This window comes from Corvus cornix, chromosome 2, assembly GCF_000738735.6.
Source record: "Corvus cornix cornix isolate S_Up_H32 chromosome 2, ASM73873v5, whole genome shotgun sequence".
NCBI lineage: Eukaryota > Metazoa > Chordata > Aves > Passeriformes > Corvidae > Corvus > Corvus cornix.
In genome coordinates this window covers 106,763,736-106,783,110 of record NC_046333.1, presented here as the reverse complement: position 1 = coordinate 106,783,110, position 19,375 = coordinate 106,763,736, and the positions used below count along the sequence as shown (strand labels likewise).

General features: G+C 41.7%; 1 protein-coding gene across 4 annotated transcripts in view; it reads left to right on the top strand.

Moving 5' to 3' along the window:
• The window catches only part of ANKRD29 (ankyrin repeat domain 29), a 48,725-nt gene extending 31,370 nt beyond the window's left edge, over positions 1–17,355 (top strand). For all 4 annotated transcript variants that reach the window (XM_019284090.3, XM_039549697.1, XM_039549696.1 and 1 more), the window contains 5 exons: positions 1,234–1,332; positions 7,092–7,190; positions 7,662–7,757; positions 8,819–8,917; positions 10,191–17,355. In XM_019284090.3, the coding sequence (XP_019139635.1) occupies positions 1,234–1,332; positions 7,092–7,190; positions 7,662–7,757; positions 8,819–8,917; positions 10,191–10,274 (477 nt within the window). In that variant the 3' untranslated portion in view covers positions 10,275–17,355. The remainder of the gene's footprint in view (positions 1–1,233; positions 1,333–7,091; positions 7,191–7,661; positions 7,758–8,818; positions 8,918–10,190) is intronic.
• The last annotated feature ends 2,020 nt before the right edge of the window (positions 17,356–19,375 follow it).

Below are 19,375 nucleotides of genomic sequence, written 5' to 3'. Positions count from 1 at the left end.
GGCCCAGGGGCAGGCATTTATAGTTCCAGCAGACACCTCTTTTGTTTACCAGGACATTTGTCTTGAAATCAATGTCAAACATCCTAAATTCAGTCCCTGGGGCAGTATACTCAGCTCATGCTTCACCAAATCTGTGCTGGGTTTTTCAGCTAGAGGAGTAGCTAAGCACTCTCTCTGCAGGCAACAGCATTTAGTCCCAACATAGTGATATGCCAACAAGGTCAACAACAGGCTTTCACTAAAGTGCCCTGTATTTTGAGATAAGTACCTGCCTGGGTAGGCATGAGATGTGTACTTGCGCATCTGAGATGCAGTGAAGGGGTTAATTCATGTCTCTATTTAGTCTAAAAGATTCTCGCCTCCTGGGAAAACTTGTCCTAGCACATCCTGAGCTGAGTGCTGTGGATGTAGGATGGATAAACACCTGTCCCACCCTCAATATAGATGTCTACTTCTAGTTGGTTAGATGGATTATAATGCTGTTTGAAAATGTTTCATCAAAAACACTTAATGAAATATGACTTCTAATTTTTTTTTTCCCTATGGAAGAAGTTCCTCTGAAGTAAAATTCTGAGAACATCTGCACATGAAAGACATATCAAAGAAAAATAAAACCCTGTATTTGTTCACAATTTATTCTTTCACAAGCTTTTTGCAGGAAAATTCTGGTTTCTGATACGGCTACTAAATACTTTTAGATTACTATATTACAGTGAAGTCTCTTCTACAAGACGTGCCAGAGCAGTAGCATGGTGGTTTCTGGGGTGGCATAGTGGTATGGCACAGGTCTGACTCCTTCAGCCTCAAGGGCAGACTTCAGTGCTGGGCTTTGCAGTCTTGCAAAGTACCTGATGTGTTTCCACCATGTATCCATGTAGCAGAACACATCTGCATGAACATATAAAATCTAAATAATTGCTGTACAGGAACTAATTTCTAGTTATGTAGCTCAATGCCTTAAGGAACTAGACTCTTGTATTCCAGTCCCAGGATTTAATGCTGGATTTGATACATGATGGGAGCCAATATTTGTGCATACTGAATGAAAATGTTGCCATAGTTTATTATGAACTAGACTTTTCATTTTGATAGTTATTTCTTGAGCATGGCTGTATATCTACTGTTACAAAGCATAATGACTAAGGAATGAGAACTTGATTCTGTTTGATTTGCTTTTGTGTGGAAAAATGGCACCACTTCAACACAGTGTAAGATGGATGTGTTTGTTCTTAGGATGGGGCTTCTGCAATTTTCCTGGCAGCACAAGGAGGCTATCTGGATGTCATCCGATTGCTGCTTTCTTCAGGAGCAAAGGTTAACCAGCCACGACAGGTATGATCAACACTTCAGGACATAGCTGGGTTCTAATTTTATAGTTCTGAAAATTAACACTGGAATTTCTCCAGGCATTGGGTTCCTGTGGAGGTGTTTCATTGGAAGGCAATTTGTGGCTGTGCCCACGTTCTGTGTTTTAGTTCAGACTGGTAACATGATTTTGAAGTCAGTACCTCAGTCATTTCTGGAAGAAGTGAAACTGAAAGCTCTGCTCTAGATCTACACCTTACACCCTATGAGTCAGCATCCCTGGAGGTTTTTAAAAGACAGCATAGATGTAGCACTTGGGCACACGGTTCAGTGGTGGGCTTGGCAGTACTGGGTTAACGGTGGGACTCACAGGTCTTTTCCAGCCTAAATGATTCTATGATTCTAGAGCAGATCAAACCACTGACTGCTCCTCTGAACAGGTTTGAACCACACGTATGTTTGGGTCAGGGACCAAACTAAATCAAAATAAAACCTTCCAGCTGGATGGAATGTTGATGTAAAGGCCTAGCACTACCTCTTGCAACTACTGATCTGTTTATGTTGTACCACATTACTTTTGAAGGTCTACACAGCCTACGACATCCCTGAGTTCTTTTGAAAATTGTTTAAAAAGCTTTTGAAAATCTGGGAGCTCTAGGAGGAGGCAGTACTAAATTCTGTTCTTTGAAATCTCCAGACCTTCAGATGTGGCTTTGGTGTTGAAATTTATCTTCGACAAAAGCTTTTATTTTTAGTTTTACTTTTGTTTATTTGTTTGTTTTACTCTGTATCCTTCCTGGGCACTCTGAAATTCAAGCATGAGTGTTGCCTTCATCTCTGCAAGTTCTTGATACATATGGAAAGCTTTTCTCCCCATTTCCAGCTAGTCACTCTAGTGGCCCTGATGTTGCAAACACATACAACCAGCGGTAGCCATGAAATTAGCTCCTCTGCAAGCTGTGAGGCTGCTGTTTGATCATTGAATGGGAAGTGTGAGCTAGATTTGTGGCTGGTTCAGAGATTACTGCTGGGGGGTTTGGGGCTATATCCACTGTACATCACTGGATGCTGGAGTTAGCTAAGGGTGCAAGAGGCTTTCTAGGTTTTAAACTAACTATGGGATAGGTAAGCATACGTGGTATACAGAGACATGTATGAAAGCTCTCTTGCTTTCCAAATAAAAGGGTTTCTTAATTGTTTGTCTGTTTCTTGACTCTAAAATCAGTGCCTAAACAGCCAGAGGTGGGAGTTGCACAGCTAGCTTTATACCCAGCATGTAGAAGTGTCTGGTTAGAGATGGGGCTTCTCAGGAATCTCTACCTGCTTTGAGAGAGCCTCGCCTGTGGTCTGCTGAAACCCTGCAGGCAAGGTAGCTGTCCTGGGTCTTCACTGCACATTTGAAATTGATGGGATAAGGTCTTGTCCTTGTAATCAGTCATGCACATCTGCCAGGTGGCTATGATCACTGACTGCAGCAAGTGAAAAAGCAGCAGGCGAGAGCAAATGAGTGCGAAAACTCTAATAACAGTAGACAACGTGGCATGAGACAAGCTCTGCCAGGTATTTTCAGTATTTCCTTTCATCTGCACCAAAAGCATGACAAATCATAGCCTGGCAACAGACATTTATCTATATGCTTCTCCTGCATGTGTAGGTCTGTGTACACTCCTAGCTGTGGTGTAAGGAAAGAGGATTAGTATTTTAAGAGCCTTAACTAAAATAGTTTTCCTGCTGCCCCTAGCCCCACCTCTGAACACCAGAACTCTGCTGGCAGCTACCCCCTGGACTGATGCATTAGCTGCTCCTAGGTTGCCTCCACACTGTCTCCCAAGAAAAAAGCTTAAGAAATGTTAAAAGCTGTTAATTAACACAGTCTGAAATTTCAGTGTAGAAGGAGAGACCAAGGTATGCATTAATACATTTTGAATAAGTCAAAACAGGGTTGGGGAGCCTTAGGTTTAGCTGAACCCTGTTGCTATTAAAACTGCATTCTGCTATCCGTAATTATAATGCAGCTAATTCTTTCTGACACCATTTTTTTAGCTCTCTAATCCAATTTCTACAACACAATGTTTCATGAGGCATTTTTTAATCTTAGTTGAGGCAAAGACTTGTCTCTGTGTGAATGTTCCTCCTGGCTCCTCTGTTTCATCTCCAGCAGGACAGGCCTTCTTTGCTCGAGGGTACCTCCGATCCCTGCTAAGATTATGCCTGGATAAGTGCGTGGCATTCGTAGTTGGTCGCACTTAATCTGAAACATTTCCTTAACAAATGGAACATTTTTACTGTTTAATTAGTCAAGTAATGGTTGGATGGGCTTCAGTCTCTTTTTTACTAACAAATGGATTTGTACTTTGTTACAAGGTGGTGTGCCGGTCATGAGAAATGTAGCTCTAGAAGGGGCAGTTTTGATGCCAGACATCTCTCATTCTCATTTACAAGCTACATTGCTCTCACTGTGGTAGAAAACTTTTCCAGGCAACATTACCTCGAATACAAGGCTGCAGAGTGCCAGGTGTGAGTTCATGCTTCTCCTTCCTCATGGTGTCCAGGTTTTCCTCTCTACTTTGTTGGCTTAATCCATTGACCTACACACATGCATCTGCCTTCTATGTCTCCTCCTGCTGCTGTGGTGGGTATCAGTTCCCCCTCAGTCTGGTGTCCCACCTCCTGTCCCGTGGGGGTATTTCTGACACCACAGAGCATTTTGGATGGTCCTGGCTGTCCATGTGCAAGCCCTTCAGCTCAGCTTTCACAAGACCAAATAGTGACGCTTCCTGGAAAATTTCGTCCCTGGCAATGTCATTGCTCTTGGGTTGTAATTGCCTTCTGCAGTTGCCAGTATTGAGGAGCTGGGCAGGAATTCTTTTGTCATCTTTTTGTCTAGACAGAGCTGGGGGCAGTGTCTGAAGCCTGCTACAGGAGATATTTCTATGCTTCTTCAACTCACAAAACAAAGCTGTAAGATTCTTTGCCAATGCTGTTTTGGCAGCCTGTGTCCCAACAGGCTTTATTCCGACTGGCTAAGCAGATTCAAAATAATCTGAAAATTAATGACTTTTTTCTTAGCGTATGATATGCAATTACACATAGATGTAAACCAGTAAACCCACGTAGGGTGCACTTCAGACAAGCAAGCAATTTGCTATTGGCAAATTAGGTGTAGTGGTGCAAGTGGACTAATGGGCAGAGCAGAGGAGGAGATGACACTGAGCAGCCTGAGAGTTGGAGGTTTTTGCCCCTAGAAGTTCCTACTGGGAATTCGAAGGGTCTTACACCTCCCACCCTAATCTGGCCTTTTCTAAAACTTCAAGCCACAAGCAAAAGTTGAGATTCAAAGCTGCAAGATGAAGTCATTAGTTAATGGGAAAGAGAAAGAGCATTAATTTCAGTCAGAGTATATTTGGAACTTCTAGCTGCTGGATATAGTAAGGTGTTGTCCATATATACTAGCATGTAGCCAAATGTGGAAAAAAGAACACCTTAAAAACTTATGGGGTGTTTAAAGTTATTCTGGGATTGTAGTGATCTGCAGTCCGCTGGGTGGGCAGAGGGACGAGGAAGCATAGTTTTCGAACTGTATCTTTCCCCATTCTCACTTTCTTCCTGACTCATCTCCAAGCCCTAATCTGTTTACACATGAATTCTCATGTGACCTCTTAGTAAAATGTAGTATCTGCTTTGCATCATTCACCAACATGAAAATGGACAGAAAGCTCATCTACTCCATATAAATATTTGCATAAACCTGAATGCTAGATGCTGTTTGCTTAAGAGAAAGAAGCTGACCATAGTCAATGTGAGCCCATTATCATCTTTGCTATCTTTCTTCTCTTCAGGCTAAGTCCTCCAAGATAGCCACTCTTCCTCATAATGTACTTTTGCCTCTGCCCTGTAACTGAGGTGCTGAGGATGATGTCTGACAGCAATACTATTAATGACAATTAATGGTAGCAGTGATGTTACCCGACATTTGTATCTCCTTTTACTCCTTTTCATTTATTCGTGAAAACAGGGGGTTGTTCCTATGAACTTCACTGTGAGTAAAAAAAAACTGCTATGTTTCCTATGCTGAGCTTGTGTTTTCATTGCTTGTGTAAATACAAGTGTGAATTTGCACAGCATTGGTTCTTCATGCAGATTAAATTGTGTAGGCTGCTCTCAGACATTTCCCAAGTTTTACAGGCTTTTTCAGTGCACCTATTGCTATTTTCTGGAGCCCTCTGGTGGGGGAGATTAGAAAAATATGAAGCATCAGCTTACTGGGAGGGAAAACACTGTAAATCTGAGAGTGATGTTTTTTGCCATCACACTAACATCACATACTCTGTATACATGACAGCGTTTGTTATTTTTGAATCACAAAGAACACTTGTTGTATTAACAGGATATATACCAGAGTGAGGTCAGTCAAGGGTGGGCAAAGATCATGTTTGATCACCATTTGAGAATACTGAAGATCTCAGGATGTGCTTTTGTTCCTTCTCAGAATCAGAAAAAGGGAAGCCCAGATTATTATATCAAAGGAAGAAATAATTTTTCTGTTTCTTTGAAAGGATTAATTCACTAGTCCATGGAAAGCAGAGATCTGGTTCAGCAATGGTTTTCTGGATTGCATAAGCAAGTCACAGGAATCTTCAGCTGGCACTGGGGAGCAAGACTATTTCTTTGATCAAGGTGGCAATATTTTATTTAGTGTAAAAAGTTGATTTCTCCTGAAAGTTCTCATTAAGGCTGTTTCTGAAGTCTCAGTGTAGTTTGTCTTCCTCTTTCGAGCCAAGCCTTCAGGCTGCGGAGGGTGGTGAGGGGAACTGGCAAGACCTAAAGGCAGGATCAGGCACCCTGCTTTGTGGGGCCTCACCTCTATGTTAAAATCCTTACGGGCAAAACCTTTTTTAAAGGCTCATGAGAATCAGTTTGGCACCACATAACTGCTGGAGTCCTCCTTCAGTCTGGAGAATCAGGTAATTTAGAATAAAAAAGAGGAAAAGACAGAAAACTAAATTCTACTTGCAGTGAGAAATACTTCTAGTGCTTCAATTCACCTTTGCCTTTGGGAGGGAAATCCATCACAAAGTTTAGCTTACTCCAAATGCGCATTTTATTTTCTGAGGTTTTGTGCTCAAATAATGATTGCATAGGACAACTTTTCCAAAGCAGATTGTTTCTTGCTGGATTCCTTGATAATTGCCTTGTTTTCTAGTGGAGTTTTGAAGATAAAATTTGTGAAATACTCAGCTTCACTGTAAGGCAGGACGTTTTTACCAGATTCCCTGAGGGTGCATAATGTAATTTAATACAGAAAGTTGGTGATTACCTTGCATTGCTCCCTAGCTTCTGTAAACAGCTTTCACTCCCCATGTACAGGCACCCAGCTGCAGATTCTGCCTGTGCATGCTGAGGTTTGTCTGTATCCTCTGTCACAGTTAACCACCTAGAGTTCAAAGTACGCAGGATACCTTTAGCCCTTATGTTTCAAACCTCCCTGTGTGTTTTAGTCACGGCTGGTGCCTAACTGGGCTTTAATTTCACAGAGCAATGCACATTTCTGGCAAATTATGCAAGAGAAGGCAGTAAGGGTGGCTCTACTCCACAAACTGAAGCAGTTCTAACTTGTTACACCAATCTCCCACATGTTTTTGGACACAGCTCTGCATCTGTTTCCTTGTGATGCAGGATTTGATCAAGTAATTGAAGTATGTCCATTCCAGTAGGCTTGGGCAGTAAAATACCAGAGGGCGTAGAACACTGAAGTGAAGCCATCAGCAGTCTTATTTTGTTTGCAGGACGGGACAGCTCCCTTGTGGATTGCCTCGCAGATGGGTCACAGTGAAGTGGTGCGAGTGATGCTGCTCCGGGGAGCAGAGCGAGACGCCGCGCGGGATGTGAGTAGCACTTCCTCCTGCACTCTGTCTGCAGCTTAATGCCTCCTTTGGGGGGCTGTAAGTCTGCCTGGATTGGTGCCTCCAGAGTCCCTCCTGTTTGTCAGGTTGCAAAGTCCCACCATGGTTTCCTTTTTCCTATTGTGTCTGGGACAGCTTCCTGGCAGTACCTTCTGGAATAAGGGAATGGAAATGTCCACGTAGTTGAGAGACAAAGATGGAATATGGTTCATTTTACCCTGAAGTTTTCCCCTGCCAGAGGAACAATCCTCCAGGTACCCTAAAACCAACAGCACATGCTGTGGAGGTGCCTTCTCAAAGATGATGAGCAGAGAAGACCCTCCTCTCAGAGGCATGGGGAGAGCTGGCATTTCCCTCCAGCTTCTTCTTCCCCTCCAGCTTCTTCTTCCCCTCCAGCTTCCCCTGCAAGGGGAATGCAGGCAAGGCATTTATGACATTCCTCTTTTTTTAAAGGATGGTACAACGGCTTTACTGAAGGCTGCCATTAAAGGGTACAACAATGTGATAGAAGAGTTGCTGAAATTCTCTCCCACACTTGGCCTGCTGAAGGTTAGTAGTGAAACACTGAGATTTTTCAGCAGAACACAAGAAGGCAAAGGGTCTCATGAAAGACCTGGTATTTCTGACTACTCTAGTGGAAGATGATAGGAATTTGAGCTCAAAAAAGTCAAGACAAAAATGAAATTATCTTTTTTAGCCTTAATGCCGCTCACAAATCTTTTTAAACAAAACCATGAATTTAATTCTTGGAATGAGGAAGCACATTGTGTCATAGAAGAAATTCTGCTTTTTGTCACTTGATTTTATTTCTACTGTAAGTAGATTGCTCTTGACTGTACAGTTTTAACATTATACCCAACCCTCTAATGCATTTAGTCAGAAAAATAGTGTCCTAAAAGATCTGTTGTGAGCAGATTTCCTACTAGATTTTGTTTTCCTCTGAATTCATAAAGTGACTCGAAAAATAACAGATATTTTGAAGCTGCTTTTTAATGGCTGACCTAACTTTATGCGTCCATAAAAGAGACACTTTGATAGCCTCTGTGCATGCAAATGACTGGCAAACTTAATGTACTTGAAAATGCTGGTGGCATCAACTTAGTTATTAATTTCAAGTATGAAATAGCTTCCACACATATTTGAACTGTCAGTTTGCAACCACAAACAAAAGGCCAACCATTAAAAACCCCACCAGTCAGCTGTCTGACACTGAGGCCATTAATCATCAGAGAGAGAAGATAAAATGCACAGATGGCTTCCATTACTGCTTGTGCTTCTGTTTCACTTGCTAATGACTGATTTTGCCAGGCAGAAACAAGTGCTGTGTTCATGTCACCTCTGATCTATTGACAAGGGTGATTATTAAAAGGAAATACTGCTGTGGTAAAGTGAACTTGACTCTCATTTTTATTAAAGCATTTAAAATCACCCCTTTCACATCCCACTAGGCTGCCAGCACCCTGAATCAGACCCTACGCCTTTGGTGACCCAATCTCTTCCATGTTACTTCTTTCTCACTCGTAGGTCTGTTCTCTGCAAACATTTGTGTTTCATTGCCTTTTGCTTCTCTTTCCATGCACGGTACAAACACCTCCACTGGCATTTCCTAGAATGGGACCTCTGCTCTCCATGCAGCCGTCCTGAGTGGCAACGTGAGGACAGTGGCGCTGCTCCTGGAGGCAGGAGCGGATCCCTGCCTGAGGAACAAGGTAGGTCCTGGCACACCCTCCTCCCGGGCGAGGAGCACGGGGAGCACCAAGCGGTGGAGCCGTGTGTGCCATCAAGGTGGGGGCAGCCCATGTTTCTGTGGAGAATTCAGGGCATTGCTAATACAAAAAAAAAAAAAAAAAAAAAAATCCCAAATTACATGCATCTTTCCCATATCTTACTGTAGATCTGTAAGTTTGTTGAATTAGTTTTGCATTCTTTTGATAACAGCAAATTTTCTGTAGAAAACTTACCACGGTTTTATCCTGTGAAGTGTTTTAACATTGAATGTTTGATAATTTCTGTGAATGTGTCTTCCTTTGACATATTTCTGAACTACTTGCTGCTAGAGTTTGATATCTAGCTGGGTTTGTTAAGCTGTCAATGAATGGTCTGGCACTGACTTCTGTTTTATGACTAGGTGAGTGAAAGTTTGTAAAACAAGTAGTCCAGCCCATATCTTGTAAATATTTTGGTCATTTAATATAAAATCTGTGGCTGTTAATTTCTACATCATTCCACTTGATGGCAGCACAGTAAATGCCTCTCTCACACTAGTTTGTGTTAACAGACATTTTGGTTTGATACTATAACCTGAAAAATGTACAAGATTTTTCTGCTACTGACAGTGATCTGCAGCAGCAGGGTGTGCAGCAGAAGAAAGTGTGTGGCTGAAACCCCTCCTACTGATTTTTTTTTTTTTTTTTTTTAGTTTTTGTAAACAACATGCCATTTGGCATGACACAGTATATTTGCAGGACAGAATAACTGATTTTCAGAAGCAGCTTCATCAAAAATACTTTATGTTACCAAAATTGTATTCAATTAAAAAAAAAACAAAAACAAAAACAAACTCATGTTCTATTACCAACCTTGCAGGATAGCACTATTTTATAGCAATTTAAATCTTCCCTTGGATTTTTATGAACTTTAGTACATAAGGGCCTGCCTCATTGCCCCCCAAAAATCAGCAGCCATGCTCTGTTTTATTTCTGTGGCAGAAGCATAGGGAGCCCAAGGGAATTTAGCCTGGACAGTCAGCACAAAATAAGCTGTCACTCAAATTCCACTCTTGGATTGTTTTGAAGACTTAAGTGAGACTTGAACACTGAAAGATGGTTTCCTAAGATACCTTCAGCAGTGGTGGAGACAACACTAGAAAAAACCCACGTCATTATAATGCCCAGTACCATCTTCTGTAGAGTGTAATGCTTTTCAACTATGATTGGGAAATACTTGTTCATTTCTGCTAACCTCAAGGGTTTTTTGTTCCAGGCAAATGAACTGCCAGCAGAACTAACAAAAAACGAACGCATCCTCCGACTCCTCCGTGCAAAGGAAAAGCAAAGGAAAAGCTAATGCAGCCCTGTAGCAGATGCAGTTTGACAGAGATGTGCCCTGACCACAAGTAGCATGACAGTAATCCTAGGTTGGAACAGTTTGCAGAACTGATTAGCCTGTCCAGTACACGCTCCCTGAACGCACCACGCCCTTGCCACAGGGTCACCACAGGCTGGGGCCTTGGCCCGGCATTGCTGACCACGGCACCATGACGAGAGCAGGGAGTGGCCCAGGAGCTGCGTTTGCACAGCAGCCCTGCCTGTCCCCCAGGATCCCAGCGATCCCAGCAGCAACGTTTGCTCCCCACACATCCCCGCACAGGCAAGCACTCCTGCTGCTTCAGACATGCAGCCCCACGCTGTCATGGCCACACACCTGCAACAGTGTGGGTCGGGAGCACTGCGCCCTTGTGCCAAAAGGATACCCAGACCTTGCAGCTGTTTGCATTCAGTTGGTCATGGAATGGCCCCATGACGCCCCTGCCCTCCCTTTGCTGACAGTGACCATTCCTCTCTACCTCCAAGTGCCACGTGAGACTAGAGGTGAGATCCCACCTGAGCCATCACAACAGCAAAAGTTCTCCTGCCAGCCCAGGGCTGAGGTAACATTTTTGCTACCACTTGAAGCTCCGTAAAAATGATCCAAACAAAAAGCAAGGGGATGTTCTTTCAGTTGCAGCATCTTGATCTGCCAATCTGTCCAGCAACAGAAACACAGTGGAGCAGTTGATTTTGCAATGCCCATGCAGTGTATGAGGATCCTTAGTTAGATCTTATGTGTTGGGACCTCATGTGCATTTTTGTTGGTAGAGGAGGACTGGTTGCTGAGCAAACCAGACAGGGTTTCCACAGGTGCAAGTACATCAGAAATTCAGCTATCAGGCACAACAAACAGCACAGATGCTACACAAATGGTATTTGTATGTTCTGTGACACTACAGTTTAGTACCCACAGCTACTATGCAAAGCACTCGTTCCCCAGGTCTGTGGCAGGAGCTAAGGGAGAAGTGCACAGAGTACAGGTGTTTCAACAGTTGGTGAGAGAATTACACATAGCCATACCTAAACAGGCCCACTAATTAATGCAGACATGGAAAATGAAGTCTGAACAGCAGTTTTGGCCTCTGTTGTGGTTGAGACACTTAGACATGCTACTAGTGCCTGTGTGGGGAAGGCAGTGCAAATTGCAGGTGGTTTGTGAAGAGCTGTGTTTTAACCATGTTGCTCTAAGACACCCCATTAAAACCCAGTAATTTCTGCAGTATAAACAGTATATACCATGTCCTGTTAGCCACAAAAACATTAGAGATTAATTTACAGTGAGCTGAGATAAAAAGTTAGTTCAGTATATAAATCCAGGCATCTCACCTGCTTTCAAACCTTGGCAAATTACTGAAAAATTGCTTTAAAAGTTGAAGACAAGGAAGATTGTAAGGACACAAAATAAATCTTGCTTAAGAAGTGTTTGCCTAGGATTCAGCTGAACTGCTGCACTTTTCCTTTGGTGAGTTAAAAGGAAATCTTTAGGTGAGCTAGCACAAATGAATGTAGTTTACGTATTGCAAATTAGCCATATGTATTATCAAATGATAAAAGTTATTCTTTTTGTGAGTAAGTTAGGTAAGAAGTCAGTGTTCTGGTTAAGAGAACAGAACCAGGTGTACCTTTTCTTGCATGCTGGAATTGCTATTCAATTTCTATTCCACATTAAACAGGAAAACTTTACATTTTCCAACCACGTAACAAGAAAAAATTATTTGTTTAGGTAATTTATGCTGCTGTATTTTTGAATTAAAATAATGTTGTGCCTAACACAAACTTGCAGATGAACTGGTACAAAACCAAAGAATTATGCAAGATACTTAGAGGATGACTGTATCCAGGGTTAAGATCTGCAAAAGACTAAAAAATACTGAGCATGCAGAAATCTCAAGAGCCTTACTGGGATCTTAAATTGCACGGCATTACAAGGGACTGCACCCTAACTTCTTTGACAAACAACACTAGAGAAGACAGGTTTATTTGGAGCCTCCAGTGGGCTGAAGATCAACATACTATTTTGGAGAACAGCAGAGGGACTCTGGGCAGCCTGGCCTCAGCATTTAACTTTCACCCTACATTTTCTACAGATCAACAACTGACAACAACCACACTCTCAAGGTGAAAAGCCCTTCCATATTTGTAAAGGAGGTGAATAATCATTAGAAGGTCTTCAGTAGCTATGCAATAAGTACTCTTAATATCAGACAGGCTGTAGTAATCACACAGTCCTCCTAAAAATTGCGAAAGCATCCACTGTTGGTGAGGATCTCCTATTTTTTCCTGGTAGCAGAGTGTAGGAGAGAGGACAAGGCAATCCAACAATGATCCTGCAACAGCTGAAGTAAGAAGCTGAGACAACAAATGCAGGTGTCCGTATCTACAGGTGGCCCTTCCTTTCTCCCAGGTGTATTTCTTGGGAGTTGTCTCATCCCAGAGGGAGCAGTTACTCAGCAAAGAGCTTCTTCAACTATGCCTGTCCATGGGAAGATGTCTTCTCCCCACTACTTAGACTAGGACTTTCAAGTCCTTTGTCCAGCTGTCTCTATGAATGGTCACTGCAGCTGGGGATCTTGTGAAACATGTGAAGAACACCTGGGTCCCTGTGTCCCATACAGAGCATCTGCTGACCTTCTGAGAGGATGCAGTTACCAGGTCAGGGCTTTTTTTTTTTTTTGAGTGATCATATGCTATAATGGGCTTTTCTTATTTCTAAACAGCCTTTGAAATGTGGGGCTAGCACAGGTTAAAGGAAGAGATTTGTTTCTCTCTTCTTGCTCTTGTTAGTGCTGGCTGATACAACACACAGGCTGTCTGGGGGCTCCATGGTGGAGAACTGGCAGTGAAGTCTTTCTCTGCCCCATTCAGGCTGAAGTTGAATCTAGCTTCAGCAAAGACACTATTCAACCAAAATGAGACTTCTGGCATGGAAGCCTTCCTGTTGGGAGCATTTGTTTCATCTTGGAGCCTTTGGAAGAGGGATGGTTTCAGTTTTGGGCTCCCTGTAACCCAAAGGTGCTTTATCTGCCTGTATATGGACTCAAACACTGCAATACTGTTTATCACCATGCAATTAATGTTTTCACAAAGAAACCTTAATAATTCTTAGCATTTATGTAGCTGTTGTTATCTTTAAAGTGTTCAGTAAATACTGTTGTGGTTTTTTTGTTGTATTAAAACGGAAGCCCATTTTCCCTTGGTGGCTGAAGTGATTCACTAACATTGACAGTAGTTCTTTGCATAGTAGTGGTGCCTTTTGTGGAAGGCTTTCTAAGTGCTCTGCAGACACTCTAACCTTTGTAAGTTCCGAAATGCATTGTTGAGGGAAGCGAGGAAGTAAATTATTTCATTCACACGCCAGTGAAGCACAACAGCCCTTCATCAGTTCATGCCAACAGACAAGAGTGAATTCAGACATTTAGATTTAGGAATTATGGGGCATTAAATTAATTTCATAGATGACAGGATGAAGATAGATATAATATAAAGATGTGAAATAGAACTGGGACAGAATAACACAACAGGTTTTTTCTGAGTTGGGGTTTTCTTTTCCCTTTAAAGTGTCATATATGTCTCCATATTACACCCTAAAAGAATAAGCTCCACTAGCACACTGATTTCAGGTTTGCTTCTCTGCACATTCAGAGCCAGAGGCTCAGCGTGCTGTCCCTTGTACATTTATGCAGGTGCTATTAGCCTGGTAACTTCCCATCAGCTGCAAGTGAGTACAAAGGACATGCAACCAAGCAAAAGGCTATACCAGTGAGTCTAGGAAAAATATAGGGCGCTTTTTTTTTATTTTGCTAGTATCGAGACATTGTGTGATGGGGGTGAGCACAACAAAAAGCCTGCAGGGCATGGAGAGAAGTGACATCCCAGCACAGATGTAGTAGTGGTGTAGCCTCAGAGGTCCCAAATACATGGAGTGCTTCATTTAGATTATCACTGCAGTGCAGTGTGCAGGGACATCTATTCAGTAACAATACAAAAGGCAGTATTGTTCCACTTGACTTGCATATGCTCTTCTCCTGGAACAAAACCGTCTCACTATTGATTCACCCACCTTTGTTTAGCTTACAAGACCTGAGAGGATTAGAGCAAATGATGACATCAAATAGCTGCAGGTCATATTTAATGCACTTTAAAATGATGATTATCTGCCTCAGAATCAGAGTTAATTGCAAGAATAATTCACACTTCTTTATTCAGCCAGTCTTAGTGACTATTGGAAAATCCACAAGTTAACCAAATCTGGTGTCTCAGAAATTTCAGAATTGTTGTACAGAAAATCAGGTAGCACAAACCCCCGCCCACTTGTACTTCATTTGATATGAGCACTGAACAGACATAAAATACAGCCCTTGTCTGGAAACCTTGAGTCATTGGTGTTAGAATGTTAAAGTTTGCTACGAGCCTAATCAAAGGTAATACACAAGGCTCTTTTTCCCAGCAACAGAATATTGTACTGCATGCCTGGGACTAAATGGAGCTGTGCCTTCCCACAGCAGCTCTCCTTTTGGCCCCCAGGAATGAGAGTTTCATACTGTTCTGAATTCTACCTTTTTTTTTTTTACCTGACCTTTTATGCATTTGATAAAGCGTATGTAAATTTATGTAAATCCATGTGAGACTAATGTTCTGCAACAGGAAGGTTGCTTTCCTAAAAAATATTTTTCCATATCATCTCAACAAAAATATACTACTCAGATTATCTTGTTCTGCATACTTCAATGTCTTTGCTTTCTTCTGTATTCTACTCTTTATACAATACCGGAATTAGTTTCCTATTTACATGAAGACCACTTTGTTCTATTCCACTTGATTGATTAGACTGTTATTGTTTTCCAGCTCTTCACAAATGAGATAGCATTCACAGAAAAAAAAAAAAAGTGAATGGCCTGGCTTGGGAACAGGAAAACTTAATTTAGCATAACATAACAAGGTTTATTTCAAAGATTCAGACATGTCTGACAAACTCCCCATTACATTAATATCCATTAGGTCAGATCTCTCCGAACGGAAGATTATAAAAAGCAACATAGGAACCAAAGGAATAAGACTGTACTTTTAATTAGTTGGTCAAACATGTCTTGGTGGTTCTCTTATTCCTAGATGTAAAACTGGCCTTTATACTGATCTGATGTATTTCAGCTAAAAAAAAAGTCAACACCCTATTGATATGCTTATTATGGTGTGCAGTGGATTATGTGCATTATAAAAAGGAAAAAGTCTACACTGAAGCCCATATTTTTGACACTGTTTTGACATCCCTTTTTTGCCTTATTCCTACAGTTTTCTATTGTGATGAGCTACATTTTGAGTAGCTCATCATCAAAAATTCCTATGGCCATAACTCAATAAAGCATCTCACTCTATTCAGAGAATATAAAGGGAAAGTGTTGTGACTGTTCATGGCCTAAATCACTACAAAGAATGATTTCTGGGAGTGAAAAGCTCCTTAATTTTGCACATGAAAGCATATCGAAACAGTATCAAGAGGCTGAAACTAGACAAATTCAAACTTCAGGCTGTGGATTTTCAAGACTGAGGATAATTATTTCAGAAACAAATTGTTGAGATGATTCCTTCATCATTTGAGTTTAAAAAAAAATCAACACAACAAACAATTACTTTTCATTCTGAAAGATATGTATCACCTGAAACATTTTGTGTTTGATGTAGGAATTACTGGATAAAATTATATGATATGCAGGAACAAACATTATGTGATCATAATAGTCCCTTTGATCTTAAAATATATGAATCAATACACTTATTGCTTCACCTCCTCTGTGACTCAGGGAGACACTAACTCTCATGGGATCAATAACATGACCCTATGCCTAGCAGCTGTGGCAAGATGAAATCTGAGACACATACTTAAGTTGCCCCTAGATAATCCATTTTGCTCTCACAATGTTGACAAGGCATTTTAGCTGGACTAATGCTTTAATGTCTTGCTTTTAATGTCAAATCTGTTGGTTCATAACTAGCACAAGAGCTGCGTAGTGCTGTACCTTGCCAGGGAACAAGGATCAGCAGAGAGATCTGGGATGTGCTGTTGGGGAACATGGATAAATCAGGAAGGAACTGCTTCCTGAAGGAACAGACACAACTTTTTGCTATGGCAATGGCTTGGATCCCCAGATGGAGCATGACACTAACCTACAGTGCAGACCTGAAACAGTCTGCAATTTTGTATGGATTGCACAGATATGTTCTCATGTGATATATACATGCACATGTATGCACACATCCAGCATATGGATATAAGGTCTCATAATCCCCTTGGAAAAGTGATATCACAACCTCATGATCTGCTTGCCTGGAATATATTGTGTAAGAGGCAGAAGAGTTATTCCACTTTCTGAAGACTCAAAGAACAGTTTCTGCAGGCCCTGCCTTTGCCATGCTACTGCATTGGACCCTACTCACTGGGACAAACTGTTATAAAACTGACAAAATGTCTTCAAGTCAAAATCAGTCTGTTCCTCAGGTGAATTGCAGTTCAGAAACCCATCTCCTGTTGCTCCTGAAAAATCAGATTTTGGTAGTGCCCTTAGGGACTCCTCTGTGACAGTTCTGCCCATATTTTCCACTTGGACAGCAAATTCTTGCCACGTGGCAGCATGGTGCTACAAAGGCTCAGTAAATCCATGGTAATGCAAACCATACACAGCTGTTAGTAGGTCAGACTTCAAATTTTTCAGCATATCAGTGCTTATGCAGTGTCTGGCATGAGGACACACTGCATGTATTTGCTTACAGCAACAAGCGCAGAATGTCTGCAGACTCTGCTGCAATAATCAGCTGCATTTCTACAGTGTTTGCCTTCAACAGCTCAGTGGTTGACACCTGGTTTTGGAGCTCTTGGGCCACATATTGCCACGCAATTGGCACTGCTTTATAGAAGAGGAAATTGCACTGGCTAGGTTGGGACCTACCCACGTCATCCAGCAAGTCTGTAGCAAATCTGGAACAAACATTGAGTTGATTGAATTCAAGTCCCAAGCTTTTGCTAGAAGACAATAAATAACTTTACCTGAGTGTGATAAAAATGAGCAAGTTTCAGTGATTTCAATGATAGATACACAAAGGTTGTGACTTAAAGAGTGGCCATAGAACTGTCTACGGTTAGATAGGAACACACTGGCACAGGTTGGTGGAGCAAAATACACTAGGGCAGATAAGAAGATGAAAAGATGATAAACAGACTTGACTAAGCATCACCTGACGTACAACTTGCATATTTAAGAGGTACTGGCAGCATCAGCCACATTGCTGTCAGCCCCCTCACTCTGATTTGATTCCATATGGTTAATCTGAAGCCAAGAGCATCTTACCAAAGTAACAGGTACATTGAGTTGTGTATAATTAAATGCCAAGCAGGCCTCCACAGGTGAGGGAGGCAGTCAAATGAGAGCTGATCAAAAGAATATGATTCATTTGTAACACCAAATAGGAAACACCAGGTTTGTTTAGTACTAGCATTATTCTGGTTTAGCTGGAAAAACAGTCTTGGAACAAGCTACAGTGGTTTTGTCTGAGTCTACAAAAAACCAGAGGTATGAGAAACTGGGTGAAACTTCTCACTCACCTGTTGCAGCTCGTCTGCACACAGATTGCAAGACATCCCCAAGGGGAACATCCCACTTTCCCATGTGCTTGTGCAGGGTGTTGCTTACCATAGCTCCCAGTCCTTGCAAGTGCCACTGGGTGCTATTTCAATAGAAATAATAAATGTTCATAACAAATTATGGAGAATAAACAGCAATAGACATTTAATTGATTTTGCTGCAGAACAGTCATGTACTGTGTTTCCATTGGTAGGCACAAGTAACTATTCAGACAGATTGCCATCTAGAAATTGCAAGGTCATTACCACTAGGTGTTCAGTTGCTACTGGAATTGGTAACACAGGTTTCATTTCTGCATTGCATAAAGGGATGGATACACAGTAAGGCCTACACCTCTGCAGGCAACACTCCTGGCTTTCCATCAAACACACAGAACACAACAAAGTTATTTCACATGGGCTTTCTGGCAAGCAACTTTGCACCATTCAGTGTATCCACTGAGAGAAAGGGCTGATTTGAACCTAATGGACAATTAAAGGACTTGTTCAATGAATTAGTAGCAGGTTCTTCTTCCAGGCAGGAAAATTTAGTTTCGTATACGCTCCTGAGAAGCAGAATAAGTGTTTCCCATAAATCTTCCAAGTCCCTAACAGTTATGCATAATCCTGGGTCTAAAAGGGAACCTTATAAAACATAACTTGATAAATGTCCTTCTAAAGGAGCAGGCAGGAATTGGAATGTTCTCTTTTGGGCCGTGTGTATCACAGACGAGGCAATGAGCTGTTGTCAGCGTGTTGACCTGGGTTAACTATTCAGGGTTACTTTTTCCCTGTCCATAAGGAATGAGATAACCTTAAAGTGAAACAAACAACGATGCTAGCTTTGTCATTGATAACACTCATGCAATTGTACTTAAACACCCATGAGCTGCCATCTTCATCCCCTGAATCTGGCACAGAGCCACAACCCAGACTGATGGCTGCAGCAGGACTGAAGGCATTACCTGTCTGCTCACCTTGCTGCCAGGGTACATAGGCCACATAAAAACAGATACTTGTTTGAGTTTCAGCGTCTGCCATTATAATTGCAAGATTTCAGTGTTTGTTAATTGGTCTTCATACCCACACCACTTCAGCTTGTGAGAGCAAAAAGGCAGCACTCTGAGGGATTGCACTGGAGTAACAGTGTGAATTTAGTCAGCCACCTAGAAATACCCCTAAGAGAGTTAGATAAATATTAAAATACTACCCTTTCTCTCTATTTGTGCTATAGGTGGTAGGCAAGTGTGATGTTATGGACTTAATTATTTTGTGGTGAATGTTTTCCTTGCAGTAGCTTCCCTCTTGCTTGTTTCACAACATTGTACATTGGTTCTCTCTACTCTCATTCTTAAATCACTTATTCACTATGTAATTTATACAGGAAGAAAATACCATTTCTGTTCAGTCAGTTTTGCTATCCTTCACTTTTTTTCACAAGCACTGAAACAAGGTTCTCGCATTTT